General features: G+C 48.6%; 2 protein-coding genes across 2 annotated transcripts; one reads left to right on the top strand and one right to left on the bottom strand.

Moving 5' to 3' along the window:
* The first annotated feature begins 320 nt into the window (after nt 1-320).
* Nucleotides 321-13,158, top strand: frem1a (Fras1 related extracellular matrix 1a). The gene is made up of 36 exons (XM_067261420.1): nt 321-563; nt 1,062-1,156; nt 1,335-1,645; nt 1,889-2,085; nt 2,259-2,582; nt 2,676-2,784; nt 2,873-3,004; nt 3,115-3,459; nt 3,650-3,792; nt 3,893-4,089; nt 4,184-4,274; nt 4,373-4,540; nt 4,672-4,880; nt 5,010-5,103; nt 5,238-5,490; nt 5,708-5,899; nt 6,057-6,242; nt 6,490-6,686; nt 6,812-7,037; nt 7,256-7,400; nt 7,595-7,736; nt 7,929-8,124; nt 8,268-8,532; nt 8,698-9,115; nt 9,272-9,473; nt 9,667-9,811; nt 9,962-10,091; nt 10,362-10,434; nt 10,539-10,688; nt 10,776-10,987; nt 11,078-11,125; nt 11,235-11,430; nt 11,678-11,805; nt 11,898-12,013; nt 12,109-12,194; nt 12,309-13,158. The coding sequence occupies exons 1-36, from the start codon at nt 321-323 to the stop codon at nt 12,509-12,511; spliced, it is 6,567 nt and encodes a 2,188-aa protein (XP_067117521.1). The 3' UTR covers nt 12,512-13,158.
* A 30-nt stretch (nt 13,159-13,188) lies between these two features.
* plaa (phospholipase A2-activating protein) lies at nt 13,189-18,965 on the bottom strand. Its single transcript, XM_067261419.1, has 14 exons — nt 18,727-18,965; nt 17,573-17,766; nt 17,247-17,347; nt 17,016-17,136; nt 16,667-16,834; nt 16,213-16,348; nt 15,911-16,080; nt 15,565-15,716; nt 15,187-15,406; nt 14,980-15,045; nt 14,656-14,727; nt 14,304-14,411; nt 14,043-14,210; nt 13,189-13,866 (listed from the first exon to the last, which is right to left on the bottom strand). The coding sequence occupies exons 1-14, from the start codon at nt 18,873-18,875 to the stop codon at nt 13,298-13,300; spliced, it is 2,394 nt and encodes a 797-aa protein (XP_067117520.1). The 5' UTR covers nt 18,876-18,965; the 3' UTR covers nt 13,189-13,297.
* Between the last annotated feature and the right edge of the window lie 331 nt (nt 18,966-19,296).

Here is a 19,296-nt window from a genome sequence, read left to right as displayed (position 1 = left end):
ATATTGGCAGAATATTTTTATGTTACAAATGTGTTTTATTGCCAAGCCATCCTAGTAACCTATAGTCGATTCTGTACTTCTTTGTGCTGGAGGTAGTGTATATTCAGGTATTTACTAGTTGATCTAATTACATTTTTTAATTATTATTTTTCAGCTCCTGCACAAACAGAGATACAGGGAACTCCAGTCAAACCACTCCACTCCAAACAACAACCTGCAAAGATAAACAACAGAAGAACCATCTGATCTTTTCAACATCCACCCTCCCATTGGGACCCAACTCATGAAGCAGCCCAGGGAGGTCCTCTGCTGATTCAGTGATGGTGGTTCTCAGAGGAACACCAGGATGGACGTTGCTCTCATGGCTGCTTGTGGGACTGGTTCAACCATCCCAGGGGTCGCTTGTGAAGACCAACCTGGGTCTGAGAGTCAAGAGGGGCCGGTCAGCCTCCCTCCAGGAGGGGGACCTCCAGTTCCTCATCCCCAATAAGAAGGACGCGTGCAAGGTGGAGGTGGTCCTGAATGAGCCAATCACACAGCGAGTGGGGACACTCTCGCCACAGGTCATATGAAACCCTGATCTTACTGACAAAACACACACACACATCCTGATCGTAGGATAGGCAATTCTATATTGGTTTGTACATTTACCTCATTTAATGACTTGCTCTATTCCGGTTTGTAAATGAAGCTTTCCCCTCTTGTATTGTGGTAAAACCCCTTCCTGTTTTATCTGAGAGATCAGTGAAGTGATGGCAGATGTAGAGTTAGACCTTTCTGTGTACGAGCTTTGAGCCATGGGAGCCTGCAGGAAAACACTGGTGTAATGAAGATGTGCTGACAGATCATCTGGAAGAATGGCTGTCAGAAGACAGCCATTGTTTGTGCACATCTTAACTTCTGCCAGCCTTGGAGTTACATAGGCTGCCACACTAGTGAGCTCATAGCAGTGGAAACTCAGGATTCAAATAAACTCCAATTCAGGGACATGTAAACATTTTGAGTTACATGGGCCCTGTGGAGATATGAAGACGTCGATGGTCTTATTTGTCCAATTACAGGTCTTTGACTGCCATTATCTGGCTGATGAAGTTAAGTACGTTCATAATGGCTGTCCCATATTAAAGGAGGACACTGTCAAGCTTCGACTGTACAGGTACTGTACTGCCCTCATGCTGTTTCACCAACACTAGTCAAGTACTTATTTTGATTGTTTACTACAAGGGTAGACTCATTTGAACCACAAACTAATCCGTGTTTTTTCCCTGTAAAAACGTTAGTGTCTGTTGAAAGCAGAAGCACACACAAACTTCCTGTTAATTCGTTTGGATCAGGTTCACCGTGTCGGAGACGCACGTCGAAGTGTTCTCCCTCCATGTGGTCATCATGGAACCCGACTGCAACATCATCAAGCTGGGGCCCAAATCCCTGCAAGTCCCGGAATTCTACGGCCTGTCCAACATTCTGGATGGGAACACCGTGTCTTTCAACTACGAGAAGCAAACCAGCCTGGAGTGCAGCGTCCGTGTGACCAGCCACGAGTCGCACCTCCCAGGACACGGTCAGCTGGTGACTGGAGAGCCTGACCTGCCGTCCATCAGAGGAGACGAGCCTGAGAGCTTTATCACTCTGCACCAGCAACATGGTACAGTCTTAGTACAAAGTCACCGGATAAATTCTTTTATGAACCCCATTCACAAATTTAGCTGAGTTGGTATGACCCATGAAGAGATGTTAGATGTTAAAGAATGAGATGCAACACGGACTGACGAGTTTCAATTCAAGATTCAACTGGGGTATACTGTATTAAAACATTGGTTTCAATATGGCTAATATTCTTTCTCAGGTGGTTATTCAACAAGCTCAATCTGTATCCATTCTCCTTCAGACAATAAAGCCAGAGCTAAGTGTAAGGCGGATGACTGCTTGAAGGGACTAAAGCTGGTGAAGGTCACCAAGGTTACTTGTGATGAGTTCCTGGTCATGGGCCTGAGGTACCAGCACATAGACCCCCCATCTCCTGACATCGATTACATCACCATCAGGCTGGATCTCACTGACAGCAGGAGTGGAAGCATATACCAGGTATAAGATCTTCAAGTGTTATCATGCACACAAAAATAAAAAAAAATGACAATGACCATCGAGGCTAATCATAACAGAAGCACTTTGATATTATTTTCTAGTTTGTGTGTGTGTGCCTGTACTGGGTCTGTGCCTACATGTGTGTTTGTGTCCGTCTATGTATGTGAGTGCAGTCAGAGCGTGCCTGGATCCCCGTCTTGATATCGGGCGCCATTCCCAACCAGCCCCCCAAGCCAGCGTTCATGTCCATGTTCATCCTGGAGGTGGACCAGTTCATCCTCACCCCCCTCTCCACCGCCACCGTGGACGCAGAAGACGGGGAGACGCCGAAGCAGCTCCTGGTGTTCAACGTCACCAGGCCCCCGGCCGAGGGCTTCATCACCCACCTGTCTGACCACACCAAGCCCGTCTCCTCCTTCACCTGGCTGGACCTCAACGACATGCTCATCTGCTACCAGCCGCCCAACTCCTCTCACACGCAGCGCAGGAACTACGAGGTAACGACCGAGACAGGTAACCAACTCGGAGGTCTGGTGTCCAAATCTTGCCTGTAAATTCATACAGTCATCAGTTCCAATCTCTCCGCACAGGTAGAATTTGAAGTTTATGATTTCTTCTTTGAAAAAAGCCCACCAATCGTTGTTCACATGTCAGTGAGGACGGCAGACACCAATGCACCCAGGGTGTCCTGGAACATGGGTAGGTGACAGTTGAATTCAAGACTGCACATAAGTAACAAGTTAGCATTTAGCTGGTGTTTATTTAGCATCTTTCATTGGCCTCTCAGGTCTTAGTCTTTTGGAGGGCCAATCTCGTCCAATCACCTGGGACCAGCTCCAGATTGTAGACAATGACAACTTGAGGGCTGTGCGCATCATTACAGTGGACGGGCTACAGCACGGAAGGCTGACCTTGCGAGGTAACCCCACAACTCTGCAGCTCTCCTGCTACCGCCGGAGTATTTACATGCCATTTCAGTCGATTCCACCCGACACCATAGTAATGTGTGTGTGTGTGTGTAACTTCTAGGTGGCAAGGGCTTCATGTTCACCATCGACGACATCCGAGCTGGCGCGGTGCGCTATCACCACGACGACAGCGACACCACGAAGGACTTCATCGTCTTCCGCATCACCGACGGGCGCCACCAGACCAGGCACAAGTTCCCCATCAACATCCTCCCGAAGGACGACAGCCCGCCCTTCCTCACCACCAACATGCTGCTGGAGCTGTCGGAGGGCCAGACGGCCCTGCTCCGGGGAGCGGTGCTCCAGGCCTCGGACATGGACTCCAGCGACGACTACATCCTCTACAACATCACCCGTCCGCCGCAGGCTGGGGAGATCATGAAGCTGCCTGGTCCAGGCCTCACAGGTAATTGTTTCCTGTGACACCCTCACCAGGAGGCAGGAGGAGAGTATCAGTGAAGCTGTTTTGAATAGAAACCTCTGGTTCCGTTTTTGTCGGTGACCCACTATTTGTGGTGACCGCTTAAAAGGTAGATATGCATTGTGCATTATTACCCCAGTCATGGTCGTAGCATCCTAATCGCTTCTCCCTCCAGGCTTCCCTGTCCACCGTTTCCTGCAAAAGGACCTGTTCCACTCGGTGGTCTACTACCGACATCTTGGGGGCGAAGTGTTCCACGACTCTTTTGAGGTGGTGCTCTCCGACTTCCATGACCCGCCCAACCTCTCAGAGCCCCAGGTGAGTTCACCCAGTCACGCCGCAGTCAACAGACCTCCACAAAGTCGATTTAGTGACGCAATCGAGTCACTTAAATGTAACGCTTTCTCCTCCTGTACAGGTTATTCTGGTGCACATCAACCCAGTGCCTGACCAGCCCCCTAAAGAGGTTCCTGGTGTGTCCCGTTGTCTGGTCGTCAAGGAGACAGAGGTTGTCCACCTGACTAAAAAGCAGCTCCACTTTGTGGACGTGGAGTCTCCCGACAGTGAGCTCACGTTCACGGTCACCAGTCCTCCCTTCTACACCGGCTCCTCCAGGTCGGGCTTCATTCTCCATCGGTGTGGATCAGGGAAAACAGGGATGACTCGTTTCAGTTCGTTTTAATAGCCTGAATGTGTTTTTGTCGCTCAGGAATCCCGACGCAGGAAGACTGTTCCTCGTGGACAGCGTCCCCAAATTCACCAAAGATTCCAACGCTCCTGTGCTCAGGTTGTTCACACAGGTGAGCTTACATTTAGTCCATGACTTTCCCTCGCAAGTTGCAAAACCATACAAATGGTTTTGAAGAATTCAATCACTAATGGCGTTCTTCGTCTCTAGCATGCAGTCAACTTTTTGAAAGTAGCGTACATGCCTCCCGTCCTGGACATCGGCCCATACGCTCAGCACATCCAGATGATACTTTCTGTCACCAATCAGCAAGGAGGCACGGTCACCGGCATATGTTTCAACATCACTGTGATGCCTGTTGATAACCTGGCTCCAGAGGTACACAATCACAGAGAATCTCCAGCTGACGTCATGAAAGTTAGAAACAAACCTCTATAACTGGAATCCACCCTAGCAGGGTGTGTTTACGTTGAGGTGTGCCGTGACTGCATGTCCTCCATCTCCACCAGGTGATCCTGAGTCCCTTGGCTGTGAAGGAGGGAGAGGAGAGCCCGCTGGGCTCGGAGCACCTCTGGCTGGTGGACCGGGACTCCCTGGAGGAGTCCTTAAGGGTGGAACTGAGAAAGCAGCCCCAGCACGGAGCGCTCTCGCTGGACGGCTTCCCCATGGCCCCGGGGCAAGCCTTCACCCTCCAGCATCTGAAAACCCTAAAAGTTAGGTCAGATACAGGAACATTTCCTAGCCCGCGCAACTCACTTTCACTTCGAAAACACACGTTTGAGTGGACAGCATTACCTGTGTCGACTACGCCGACTGTAAGAACTGAGCCGTCTCTCGTTCCTCGCAGGTATCGTCACGACAGCTCTGAGACTGTGGGAGACGACATTGAGTTCACAGCTACTGACGGCACCAATGCTGTCGGCTTTGTTTTGCACGTCGATGTAGGTTCCTTTTACAACGGCTTGTGACACTCTTGTCACATGTTCATTTACATTTTCGAACATCCCTCTCCCATTGAGGCTTATTCGTCATTTCAGTAGTGAGTTTGTGGATGAAACGGTATTCTTACCCACAGGTGGAACCAGTAAATGACGAGTTGCCAGTTGTCATGCCTGGCTTGAAACCAGATCTCGGCTGCGCAGAGGGACAAGACGTTATCATCACATCAGAGTACATTTACGCCACAGACACGGACAGTGACGACAACGGTCTGACCTACCTGATTGCGCGTCAGCCTTACCACGGAGTGGTCCGCAAAAACAGCGTTGTGGTGGATCACTTCCATCAGGAAGATATCATCGCTGGAGTGATCACCTATAAACACACCGGTAGAGTTTCAAATGGCTCGTCTGTAATCACATGATGACCTTTACAAAAGTCCATAGATATACCTGATAGCCAGCATTGAGACTGAGTTTGCCGTATGTGAGTTTGCATTATGTGAACTTGTCCAGAAAAGATACATTAAATGACATAATTGCATTACACTGATCTAAATGTTGACTGATAGCCCAGTTGTGAGCATGCTGTGATCTGTGTGTCTAGGTAATGAAATTGGACTACTTCCCCGTCATGACACCATTACCTTCATAATATCTGACGGAGAGGTGGACAATCATTCTTTCTGCTGCAAGAACAGAGGAGATGTTCCGACCGACCTCAAGCAGAGCCTGCCTGTTTACGACCTCAAAGTCACAGTGTATCCTGTGGACAATCAGCCACCTTCCATTATTACCGGTAATTTACATAAACGTTTTTTCATTAAAAAAAATACATAAATTGGGACAACTCTGGGATTCTCGCAAGCTCAGTTGACAGTTTCAGTCAAAAGCTGGGCTCTCTCTCGCTTTCTACATGATCAGCCATGTGGATGATGTCCGTGTCTCCTCCTCAGGGGATGTGTTCGTGGTGGATGAAGGTGGTTCAGCCCCCGTCACCCTGGCCCATCTCAGCGCCTCGGATCAAGACACCAGTCTGGAAGAGCTGGTGGTCAGCCTGGTCTCTCCTCCTCAGTTTGGCTACATCGAAAACACCCTGCCCAGTCCCGGCTTTGAGAAAAGCAACTTGGGCATAAGCATTGGTGAGCGGCCGTCAAAATGGCTTTCTACATGAATACGCTTTGACACCTCACTGTCACCTCACGGTCTATAAATGTCCTTGGTGTAGTGTCACACGTGACTTGACAAAATAGAAACACCTTTAAACATTCCCCCCTCATCCGTCACGCCTCACTTCATCCTGGCAAGGTGCTTATCCCACATGTGGACACGTGTAGATGTACATGGAACTTTCCCTCATTAACCCGTTCCCTGCTGGTGGCTCCACAGCCTCCTTCTCCTACAGGGACCTCCTGAACGGCCATGTGAACTATGTGCAGTCCAGACACCAGAGGATGGAGCCCACCGCTGACCAGATGATGCTCTGCGTGTCTGACGGCAAGCACGACTCCGCCCACGTTCCCTTCTACATCATCGTCAGCCCCACCAATGACGAGGTCCCTGAGTTTATCGCTAGGAACATCACCGTGAGTCCCACCAATCAATATCAACCATCCAAACAACCAAAGTATCCTTTAAAGGTGGAGTTACACGTGACAGTTCTCAAAATATCCTACTGTATATGTAACACCTGTACGTGTTTATGTGGAAGGTGAACGAGGGCCAGGTGAAGGAGCTGGACCCTACTTTGATAAATGCGTCGGACCTGGACGTCCCTAAGAACGAGCTGCTGTTCAGCGTGGTGCAGCCTCCCAGGCACGGGGCTGTCATGAGCCATGCCCTCGGCCACGGAGCCCCGCCCGCGGCGAGGTCGGCCCAGCGCCGCAGCGCCGCAGGGGTGGTGGTGCAGGACTTCACCATGACGGACCTGAGGAACGGTACGCTCACTGGGAGGGGCTATAACGTCTGCTTCTGTCATTCGACCTTGGCAGTTTAACGATAATGTCAGAGGAATGGTCAGACACCTGAGTCTATCACCTGTTATTGTGTTGTGATAGGAAGGCGAGATACGATAGCAGAAACCGTAGCTAAGTTCTTGGGTACATCGCCTGTCGTGTCCGTGTACAACTGCAGGACCCTGCTTGTTTACCTGCAGGTATGGCTCTGATGTACAAGCACGATGACACTGAGAACATGGAGGACAGTTTCACCCTCCAGCTGAGCGATGGGAAACACAGTCTCCAGAGGAGGGTGATGGTCAGAGTGCTTCCTGTCAATGATGAGGAACCACAAGTGATCAGGTAACAGCGTCCGGATTGTTGACACTGGTTACTTGGAGACATGATGCTAAAACACCAACGTTATGTGACAATGTTCACTTAACATTCCAAGACAAAGACATATAGGGGATGAATAGATCTTTCAGAGCCTTGACAAATCAAACAAAATGGGATGTTTCGTGTAATCAGCATGTGCAATGTTGTGTGACTAATAGAAATACTGGTCTGGAGGTGGAAGCTGGGGAGGCCAGGCTGATATCCAGCGCTACCCTCCTCTCTAAAGACAGAGACACTCCCTCTCCGGAAATCATGTACGTGTTTGAGACTGTCCCCATTCAGGGGCTTCTTCAGATCAAGGTCAGTGTGTTTATAACGTTACTTAAATAAAAAAAATCATAGCTATTCCCTGTACATGTTTCTGTGATCAGAATCTATATCACGACAGTTCAATTGTAAAATATTTGTAGCTCTACAGTAGATGGTAACTGTCAACCCATTCATCGAACAAGGCAGGCTGCTTGTGTTATTGAATGTCTCTTGTCCTCTCAGACGGGCAGTGACTGGGTGACTTTAAGTGCCGGGGAGAGCTGCAACCAGGAGACAGTTGATATGAACCAGCTGAGGTACCTGCACACAGGGCCCCTGGGGACCAGCAGTCAGGACTTCTTTGTCTTTCACCTGCTGGATGGGAAGAATCGCTCACCTGCTCAGCACTTCCTGATCTCCATCAAGGATATGGAGAAAGGTATTTGACGCTGCGCATGAACCATTTTACATGACCTCGCAACAGCGTTATCTTGCATATGTGAATCAGAACCTACTTGGCATGCTTCGACAAAAACAGTCCTATACCCATCGAAGGGTTCTAAATGATCTTTTGTTTCCCAGGTAACGTCGCCCTCTTTGTGAAACCCGTTAAAGTCAGTCGAGGAGACCGTGTCGTTCTGACAACCGACGTCCTGTCAGCGACGGATGGTTCGAACAGCCCAGAGGAGCTGGTTTACACCATCACCAGAGTCCCCTCTCACGGCCATGTGGAGTACATCAGAAACCCTGGGCTGGCCGTGCACACGTTCAGCCAGATGGACATTGCTGCCAACCTCCTGGGTTACGTCCATGACAACAGAGCCACTTCACCTGTGGAGACTTTCCAGTAAAGCAACCCTTCTGAACCAGCTTACCAGTTCTATATATATATAAAAATAAACGAATAGAAAGAAGCTAACAACGAATGCTTTAAAGTAGCTGAGCAGAAATGTCCAACAAAAAGCCCCTCGCAGCTGTGAATTGATCTTCCTGTCCGGTCTACTTTTGCCAGGTTTGTCGTCACCAACGGAAAGGCCTCCCGCACTGGCACCCTGGAGATCACCGTGGAGATGGTGGACCGTGTCCTGCCTTCCCTGTCTCGTAACAGCGGACTGAACATCCCTCAGGGTTCCTCCATGGCTGTGACCCCCGACGTCCTGGCCCTGTCCGACCCCGACACCTCGCCCAGCCACCTCTACTTCCTCCTGACCCAGGCCCCACAGTACGGACACCTGCTCCTCGCTGGCACCCCGCTCTCCGCCAAGTCCAACTTCACTCAGAAAGACTTGGAGGAGCTGGATGTGGTTTATAAGCACGATGGCGGACAGGCGCAGATAGACCGCTTTGCCTTCTCTGCCTGTGATAGCACCGACAGGGGCTTTCTGCTGGAGGGGAAAGTGCACACAGAGCCTGTCTTCTTCACCATTCAGGCAGGTTAACGTTTGTTGCAGCACGCAGGGCGCTACCAGGGATTGATTGTATAATAAGACAGTGAATATTTTCCTAAAATGGTAACTATTTGATCAAAGGGCTGTAATGTGGTCATTATTGTGTTATCAAAAGGGAGGTGTGTGTGTGTGTTCCAGATTAAGTCGTTGGACAGCTCTGCTCCTGAGATCAAGCAGCTCCAGACACTGTGGAGGGCAGAGCTTCTACCCGGCCACCGTTACGGGATCTTCCTGACGTCCCGGGAGCTGAGGGCACAGGACGCCCACTCGCGAGAGGAAGACATCACCTTCCACATCCTCCGAGCGCCCTACTTTGGCTACCTGGAGAACACTAGCACAGGTGGGCAACTGGAGGTACAATGTACTCATTTGGCAGAGACTTTTATCCAAAGCGACGAACTGGGGGGATTTAAACCTTGTTACTTCTTGATTGACAGTCAAATGCTGTACCAAGTGAGTTACAGCCATTCCCAATGGTGTCCTACTCGTCGCATGAAAGTAACCCAGAATAACAACCACTGCTCTTTCTGCAGGAGGATTTGTCCGGCAGCATTTCTCTCAGAGGGACCTGAGCAGGAGGATCATCGTCTATGTGATTGATCCAACGCAGGAAGCCCTGTCTGACAGTCTGGAGTTCAGAGTATCAGATCCTCTGGGAAACACCGGACCCTCCCACACGTGAGTGCGCCAGCACCATGGCAACCGCTAAACAAGTCAACTGAATCTGCTAAAAACATCTGAATGACGAGACGTTTCTTTTTTGACAGTAATGAACGGTGAAAGAGGAAACCTGTCACACTGTGTTTTGTGTTTGTGTGCCCTCATCAGACTGGAGTTGCGCTGGTCTCGTGTTGAGCTGTCCGGGTCTGAGTACTGCGTCTGTGAGGGTCAAGGATCCGTTTCCCTTGACATCCTGCGTAGCGGCAACACAGAGGAATCCTCATACGTCACCATCAAGGTTGTCTGGTCTCTCTGCTCATGTCTCTGTAACCATGTAACTAAGAAGAAAAACCTAGCTGGCCTGATAACCCAGGCCCAGTGAATGAGACAACCTTAAAAGAGGATTGATTCATACTATCTTGTTGCCAGCAACCTGATTTTCTGCACAGAGGAGAGATGGGTGTGGGTGTATGGCAGGAAGGGGGGGGGGGACCCAAAAACGTAGGGAGTTTTACACAGTCACTGTTGCAGATTCTGGTGCTAATAACTACCTTTTTCATTTACCTAGGTGAGTGAGATCTCAGCAACTTCTGGAAAAGATTTCCTATTGAGCCCCTCCAGCTTAATCCAGTTTGATCCTGGTACACCATCATAAAACATACAGTATATGTATAAAAATGCTGTGTTTTCAATAACCTAGATAGGGGGATTGACAGTCTCTCTCTCTCTGTCTCTCTCTTTCTAGGAGTGTCCAGAAGGAGCTGGCAGATTGAGGTGGTTCAGGATCATCTGGAGGAGGCAGAGGAGACGTTTGATGTGACACTAGAGTCTCCTGAAGGCACAGTTCTGGGCCACATCTCCAAAGCCAAAATCACCATCAAGGACTTTGGGAAAGGTAAAGGAATCTCTCGTCTTTGCCAATGCAGTTCGTGTTCGAACCGAGACTGAGACCGACACGGCCGTCTCTTTTTCTCTTCCAAAGGACGGTGTGGGCAGACGGAGGCTCCCGTCGGGCCCAGTCTTGGAGGGCAAGAGGCTCAGGATGGGCCCTACCCCCAGCATGGCTCCATCCAGCTGGAGACCCTGCCCCTCGATAGCCTGGTCCTGGAGACCCTGACCCGGGGTGACGGCATGTCACAGCCAGAGCCCACCGAGTCCAAGAAGAGACTCAGAGCCACAGGCAACAGAAACACTGTATGTTGCCTCCATGTTCAATGTATGCTTTGTCAAGTAAGGGCGATATGACAGTTTTATCTTCATGAATGTGTTTCTTAATTCTCTCAGATTAGACCATCGTCAGTTCATCGCAACGGGACGGACACTGTGTACACTGTGAGTTGATGTTGATACTTTACAGGCACATTTAACCTGAAGTATCTTAGCTGAGTGGCCGCCAAGAAACTGCTAACTGTCCGTTTCTTCGCGGTCTCTCTGACTGCAGTACCATGGGATCATGTCACTTCAAGTGGAGGATGAAACATCGCTGTCCAGGAAGGGTCGAAAAGTGAACGTGCAAGTCACCAGCAGGGGGCAGCAACAGCCACAACAAGCAGTGCCCAACTCTAACCATGCACCTGTCCCTCAAATAAAGGTCATCAGGAATGGAAAATCTGCTCAGCCCACTGGGAAAGTGAGTCAATAGTGAGGATTCATTATGAATCACTCAATGCCATTTCTGTTGTCAAAAGCAGAATGACCAGTGAGTTATGTAAGCCTAGACCATGCAGCAAGTGTGAGTTCAGCCACACTGGAGACTCAGAACCTAGCAGGAAGTCAGAACTTTGAAGCGTTGGAAACATTAATGTGTGTTCTTCTCTCTCTAGAAGAGCTCTCGGGGCAGCTCCAGCCCTCGGGGCAGCTCCAGCTCTCGGGGCAGCTCCAGCTCTCGGGGAAGCTCCAGCCCTCAGCCCTGCAGCCCTGAGCTGATGGGCCTGCTGCTCCTCAACCAGACCACCCGCCAGCTCACTCGCTGCAACGGGGTCTCCTGGAAACCATGGACACCCACAGATGAGGTCAGACGTTTTTTTGTTTTCTCCAGATATAAAACCATCATTATGGGCGAGACTGTATTTCACGTGGCTCTTTTCCCCTCGCCCAATCCCAGATGGTCAGCGCTCAGTCCTGCCCTGCAGGCTGGAGCTATCACAGCGGCTACTGCTACTTCCAGAGCGCCAAACGCCGATCCTCATGGTCCGCTGCTGCCAGAGCATGCAGGGAGAGGTGAGACAGCAGGACATAGATTCAGATTTTCATTGGCTTTACATTGTGTAAATATATATATATATTTCTTATTTTTTTTTTTTTTTTTGCAACAGCCACCGATCCAATCTTGTTAGTGTTCTCTCCAAGGCTGATCTGGACTGGCTGTGGGATTTCAGTGGAAGGAAACCATTTTGGATAGGTAAAAAAAACCTCCTGAAACGAAACTGTCCAGGTCAAAGTGACCGTGCGTTTTTCAATACAATTGGCTGTTGGATCATGGTGTTGGTGTCTGCCTGTCGTTTCCACGCCACAGGTCTGCACGACAGGGAGAGCCGCGGGCGGTGGGAGTGGGTGGGAGGAGAGCCCGTCAGCTACACCAACTGGAGGAAGACCCCACCCAGATCTAAGAAGAAGAGCAGTAAGAAGTGTGCCCTGGTGTGGAAGAGAGCCAAGTGGCAAATCAGAGACTGTGAAACAGGCAGGGCTCATCACTACGTGTGTTACACCAAGCTGTGAGCTGGTGAGGGTGGACAATAAGAAGCACTTTCTCAACAGAACACAGACTATCTCCTGAGAGGAGGTACATTGTCACCAGCAACTGTACTTAGCTACGTTGTATGCCCCTCTTCACGTTTGGCAAATACGCTATCTTGAAATGCTTAAACGGGCAATGCTTGCGACCAATATGCTTTATTTATCCTTACTCGTTTGGTACGGCTGCATTGGTCGTCTTAATGTTAATAAGTTATGTAATAAATGTGTAATCTTGTGTTCCACACAATCGTTTGCTGTGTCCTCCAACCCTGGTCCTCAAGGCCCACTGTCCTGCATGTTTTAGATGTTTTCTTGCTACCAACACACTGAAATGAATGGGCCGTTTTGCACTGCTTGATAACAACCCTTCATGTGAATCAGGAGCAAGAAAACATCTAAACAGACAGAACAGGGGGTCCCGAGGACCAGGATTGAGAGGCTGGTCTATAGCACAAACCTGAGCTGTCTCTGCAGGGTGCAAATAAAGCTGTAAATTGTGATCTCCACAGAAGGGCTGCACGCTGTTCTCCGTAGCTCCAGAGATGCAGGACTCAATGGTGGGCAGCGCTCACTATGTTCTCAAAGGTTCTTAGACTTCCATTAGAACAATGTAATGTGCATCAAGTAAAAAACACACCTCCTTAAAAGGTTTGATTTACACTTCTTTTATTACGGCAAATGTCAAGCCTCCACCACAAACTGAGTTGAACATATGAGACAAATAATATGAGGGACACTTGATGTTGCACATATATCTTGTAACTGGAATCACTGCAGTTCTTTTAAAACTAGCTGGCAGCATTCTCCAACCTTGGCGGGCTCCGAGACAGAGGAGAACTTATTGATTTGCGAGGTGACGCCCAGAGACCGGGCCAGGTCCTGGGCTGTCTGGTCAGAGGCCACAGTCGTCCCTAGGGCCACCAGGAGCCTAAACACGGCCTCCTTGTCGTGTACCGACTCCAGAGCCGTGCTGGCGACCGACAGACACTGGGCCTTGCCCTCCAGGTCACTCTGGCCGTGCAGGCAGCCCGCGTAGTTCAGCACCAGCGTGGCCAGGGCGACGTGGATGTTCTTGTTGCAGACCGACGAGAGGTCGGCCGCGCGGGACAGCACGGCCTCGCGCTGGCCCAGGAGCAGGGCGCGCCCCTGTCCGCCGCTGAAGCAGTTGCACAGCGTCCGCAGGGCTAGCATCTGGTTGGCGGGGCGACCCTGGGGCTTCATCAGGCTCAGGAGGTGGTTGCACAGCTGGACCCCTTCCGCCTCGCCACACAGATGCTCGTTGACCAGGGGGTGGCGCACTGCCAGTCTCAGGATGTCCAGCACAGGGAAGACAATGTCTGCACAACAGGGGTAAGAGAGAGTTTGAACAATCTAGAATAGAACAACGCCTACAAACCTAAAACGTGCATCTAAAATCCCTACTTGTATTACATAGACTCAAGGGACAGATTCGAGACTTCATTTAACTCGCAGTAGGGTCTAGCTGGAATACAGTGACTCTTTGTTCCAATACCTTCTGGCCACTGGGAGGCCTTCCACAGGAGGCTGATCTGCAGCGTGGTGGGCTGCTCTGCCGAGGACAGGTCACTGACACACAGCAGCAGCTTCTCCAAGCTCTCCAACACCTCCTCAGAGAGCTTCTGCTCCTGCGGCGCTCCACCATTCAGCTCCCTCAGCTTGGCTGGCAGGAGAGGGACACAGCGCACGCACGGTTAGCCGAGACCCCGGGTGAGGTAAGAAGCGACGTTCCGAGTTCAGGAGCCATCGTGCTTACCGAGAATCTGCACAGAGTTGGCCTGGTCGAAGGTCACCCCGTCTGTTTTGGGGAAGTACATGTTTGCGGCTGTTTGTCTGCGGGCGGCGGATATGTAGGCCCCGCCTCCTGACGCGTGGAACAGAAGGTAAAGGGGTGGTTAAAAGTGTGTTGATACACTGTACATCACTGGTTTGCTCCTCACTCATCATCCCATCATTCCAAAATTAGAAACGGAACACCACCACCGAGACAGGACAACACCCGTTTATTTCTAATTCAAACGTATTCAACCTTGGTATAAATGCATCGCAGTTGACGTTTGCATGATGACCTGTGGAGATCCTCTCTCTGAGCCTCTGATAGCTCCTACCTGTGAAGGGGTCTGTTCCAGCTGCAGGCATCCCTGCAGGCATCTCCGATCCTGGGATGTACCGGCCAGAACCTTCAGAAACACGACCCGTTACAACATGGTCAGTAACGAAAGCAGGTTCTGAACGATTGCCATTCATAGCTGTTTGCCAATACTACTGTAATGTAACTCTGGTTTTGAACGGATGTACCATGTTCAAATGTTAATGAGGCACTTGGGTTTGTGAATCGTGAAATTAAGTAAGTTGCATTGTTATGATTCCTACTAGAATCAAATAATACCTTAACCTCAAAATATAGGGTTAGACAATCTCCAGCGTGTTACCTGTAAAAGGATCAGCTCCAAAGCCTGCTCTACCATCAGAAGCGCCGGGAATATATCTGCCCGAACCTATAGGTGAACAAAAGCAAACAAGCGTTGATTACCAGACAATTGCATGGGACCACACGTACGTTTCACTTAGCTGTGCTGTTAGGATGTTATTTATTGGCTAGGTCTGATCACACCAAGGTTCCATCTCAGTCTGTCTACCTGTGAATGGGTCGACGCTGCTGGGCTGGGCCGGGCCCACAACAGCTCCTTTAGTGTTCTCTATGATGAAGTTGGCCACCTGGTCCAGGAACATGGGGCTAAGGTCGTTCTTCTGCAGGAAGTTGTGTGCCGTGAGCCAGGGGTCCTCCGAGACATTGTAAGGGAGCTTCATGGACGGCCCTCCTTCGTTTATGTCAATTGTGAAGACAAAGTCATATTCCTAGAAGTGTGGAATAAAAAGTCTAGTTAAAGTCTATTGTTCATCGCCTTTTGAGCAATAATAACCTGGACAACATATATACATATAAAAAAAATAATTATCATACAAAGACAAAAATAAACCCACATATAAAATAAGAACTGAATATCTCCCGTCACCTTTCCCTCGTAGTTCACTCTTTTGGATGCCTGCTGGTTTGTCCCCCCGACTACATCTCCAATCTTCATCCATCGGGCCTCACTCTGGCTCCACTGGTACGCCTCCACCTTCTCTCCATCTTTGATCAGGCGGGTCTGCCCATCACGATTCCCTAAGACAACACTAACATCTTAATATTGTGCAATATTTCTGGGCTGGCTATCTACATCTAATGATTTTGCCATGAGAGTCCAAAACGTTGACTCAAGTCTAACAAGTAGTCAAATAATTTGCATTTGGAATCAATTAGAACCAAACTGTCTTCTCAAATACAGTTATACTTAAAATGTGTATATGTGTCATTACCTGGTTCATCAAGATGTTCCCTTCCAGGTAGATCCTCTATCTTGATGTCTCCCAGATCCCCTGTCTTGGGGTCGATGGTGGTCTTGGAGAGCTCATCTTCGAAGGCCTGCAGGTCCTGGGGACTGGCTATGCGGTCCTCTGCCTCGGTAAACACTCGGATGATGCCATCACTGTGGAGCCACAGGCATCACGGTTAAACATCAAGTACATGTGCACTTTTGTCATGTCACACATTAATATAGGTGTCCCTACAGGGGAGCAAATAATGATAGTGGACTGTCTTCCTCGTCTTTTTTTTTTACCTGGCACCAATTGCAATATCCCCATTGGGCAAGATGCAGCAGCACCACACAGACTGTGCAGGTAGGCGGATGGTTTGTGAACAGTCTCCCTGCCTCCATATCCTTAAAGTCCTATCCTCGCCTGTGCTGATGAAGTCTGAGTGGAGAGAACAGGGGGGACAGTGGGACCAAATGACATCTCTTACAGCTGAGGCAAAACAGGCACAAGTAATCTACAAACCAAACAATATCAACAAAAATGTGATTTCTCTTTTTAAACGGGCAACAACCCCTAGACTAAGCATTAATCTTCAGCACACAATGTTACACTTGTGATGCAACCACTTACAATAAAAGCTGTGGGGGGACTTTTAGAACTCATCATACCTATTATAATGGACTTTATTTTATCCTACAAACGGAAGTGTTGGGTGAAGAGTGAAGACTACTAAATTGGGTGTTCCGTATGAATTACCTTGGCCATTGGGGAACACAGCCAGGCTATAGATGTAGTTGGTGTGGCTGTAGTACACCTGCACACATTCACCCGTCACCAGCCATCTCCTGATACTGGCATCATTGCTGCAGGAGAAGAACTCCATGTCGCTGACCACCGCTAGCCCTCGCACACAGTCCTCATGACCTGACACACCAAAGATCAAATATTATCAGCAGACACCAAAAGTGGATCGCCTCGGAGTTAAGGTTGACATGGCAACGCTAAGAAGTGAGCAGTGGGTGAATGTAACCGCCTTGTGGGATTTGAAAAACAACAACCCCTGCTGTACTGCCGAATGAGAACTACACCAGTCCAGGTCTCTCACCAGTAAAAGTCATCTCACAGCGCCCTGCCTTCCACAGCTTGATGGTCTTGTCTGCCGACCCAGAGAGCATCAGACCTTGCTCGGGGAGAATGATCACTGCCCACACCGCTGCCGTGTGACCCTGTTGTTCAAACAGCAACAGCCATGGAGACTCTTGTTGCTTGTCATAGGATGAAGACTGCAGCACTGTCCAACTCAACAGAAACGAAAGGACAAATCACTCCTGCTTACCTCCAAGGTCATCATGCATTTCTCGTTGAGCCAGACTTTTGCAGTGGTGTCCCAGGAACCACTCAATAATGTGCCAAACTTTCCAGCGGACAGAGTGCAAACTGCAGGAACATGACAGTTAATTAAGGTTGATTGTGGTTGTAGGGTTGGGTAATGTCATAATGTTATCAACATTAACCACGACCGACAGCCATCATTGGTAATTTTGACATGACAGACGATTAAGAGGATTGCACCTTCACACAAGGCTATAAATTGTTTTTACGTAATCAATCTGAAGAATACACATTGCTTGAGATGGTCAAGCAATGTTTACAAAAGTGTACCTGTGTTTTTGTGCCCTTTGAGAGTGAAGAGGGGCTGTGGTTGGTCCAGTGAGAAAACACATATGTTGTGATCATTTCCACCTGTGGCTATGAGTCCTCTGGGATACGTTTCACTGGGTGCGATCATGCATACACAGGATACAAAATTTGAATGGCCTGTCATGCAATGCATTTCTGTGAAGCCCCTGTCTGGACTGTTCGGATGAGAGGAGACAGAGACACATAAAACAGATTAGTAATAGATACACAACAATTCAAACATTACACAACAGCTCTTTACTACACGTACGTCCATAATTCTGTCCTGGTATGATCTGGCTGGGTTTCATTACAGTTCCATGCAAGCACAGGTTTTATTGGGAAATCATCTGTACTCATTCATGAAAGTGAATTATATTTATTTTCATTTTAAGTAGCCTACACATTTTCTGATCTGCTAACTAAAATGGTAAGCTTTTACTGTATTGTCTGAACATGTTCATCCTTTCACCACTGATGACTGCTGTGCTTAAGTGGATGCTAGCTAGCTACGCAAATGCTTCGTCATGTCACCCATTCCCACATACTACTTTAAATTAAGTTTGTAAATCACTGTATGATAACAAAAATTAACAAAATTCCGACACATTTCATTTTACTACCCGGGACATTATGACGGAACTATCTTGTGCCGTGTTGTATAGTTGGCTTGACAAACAACAAGCAAGCTTATTGGCCTTGGGGACTAGAGCTAGTAGTAGTACAATGTGTTAAGCTACATTAGTTGGCTCGTTTAGGAACACACTCAAAAGTATGTCGCAATCAAACTCCCTATGTTGACGCACTGATGCTTTTGTAACTACCACTAGTGCGTGGTAGTTTAATTACATTAAAGTCCGCTTGTGTGGCTAGACCATGTAACATAACATACTTGAAACGAAAGTAAGCTGGCTAGCTACATTGTAGCTAGTTTGACAAGTGTGCTATTTTTTACGTTAGCTTGCTAGTTAGTGCTAGCTAAGCAGAGAGCTTGATAACCTTATTTTTTCTGCACAAGAGCTTGCTCGCTTTACCTAATGCTCGTTATGCCTCAAACATTAGTCGATAGCCATTCAATAATGCAAGCTATATAGCATAGGCACTAAAGACATGTATTTACTATTGTAGCTTGCTACCTTGAATTGGGCACCCAGACTCTTCCGGTACGGTCCCTGGATACAGACACAAAAGCTCCATTTGGGAAAAAAGCAGTTGAGAGTCCTCTAACATCCATTTCATGTCCAGGTATTGAACAGCTCAACTTATAAGAGTTTGCCGATGCCATTTTGAATTCAAATAACACGACGTCTTAATATAGTAAACGTTCAGACAGCTAAAATCGTTTCTTGTCAACTACAAAACAGCGGAAGTAATTTCATTGAATAGGTTCCTACTCTCTTCTTCTTTGGTTGTCGGCAATCCATGAAGTGCAAGTGACGCGTCGTGCACCATTGCCACCAACTGGGCACAGAATAAGTTACTTGAGTGCAAAGGTACGCTCCAACTCACTTATCCGACCCAACCCTTTGGGTGTCTCCCTCTGATCTGAGACATAGAGAGAATTTCTACCTCCGATTACCGAGGTTTGGGCTGGGATCGTTTTTACATTGTAATTATTTTTTAGGACGGCTTGATTCTCGCAAAGTAACATAAACTAAAACGTGTCTATAGTGAATGATTTGAACGGAATCATTTGATTAGAGCTA

This window comes from Osmerus mordax, chromosome 23, assembly GCF_038355195.1.
Source record: "Osmerus mordax isolate fOsmMor3 chromosome 23, fOsmMor3.pri, whole genome shotgun sequence".
Taxonomy (NCBI): Eukaryota; Metazoa; Chordata; class Actinopteri; order Osmeriformes; family Osmeridae; genus Osmerus; species Osmerus mordax.
Note: the sequence above shows the minus strand (reverse complement) of the source record. Positions and strands in the feature narration are given on the sequence as shown.

Bases quoted from the DNA above. Each gene is read 5' to 3' on its own strand.
- plaa (XM_067261419.1), bottom strand. From the start codon at position 18,875: ATGGCATCGGCAAACTCTTATAAGTTGAGCTGTTCAATACCTGGACAT. The intron at 15,407-15,564 runs GTGACGGGAGAT...CCACACTTCTAG, and splicing joins GAGTGAACTACGAGGGAAAG to GAATATGACTTTGTCTTCAC. The intron at 14,211-14,303 runs GTAAGCACGATG...CTCTCCTGCCAG, and splicing joins CAACTCTGTGCAGATTCTCG to CCAAGCTGAGGGAGCTGAAT.
- frem1a (XM_067261420.1), top strand. From the start codon at position 321: ATGGTGGTTCTCAGAGGAACACCAGGATGGACGTTGCTCTCATGGCTG. The intron at 6,687-6,811 runs GTGAGTCCCACC...TTTATGTGGAAG, and splicing joins TTATCGCTAGGAACATCACC to GTGAACGAGGGCCAGGTGAA. The intron at 7,401-7,594 runs GTAACAGCGTCC...TGTGACTAATAG, and splicing joins GAGGAACCACAAGTGATCAG to AAATACTGGTCTGGAGGTGG.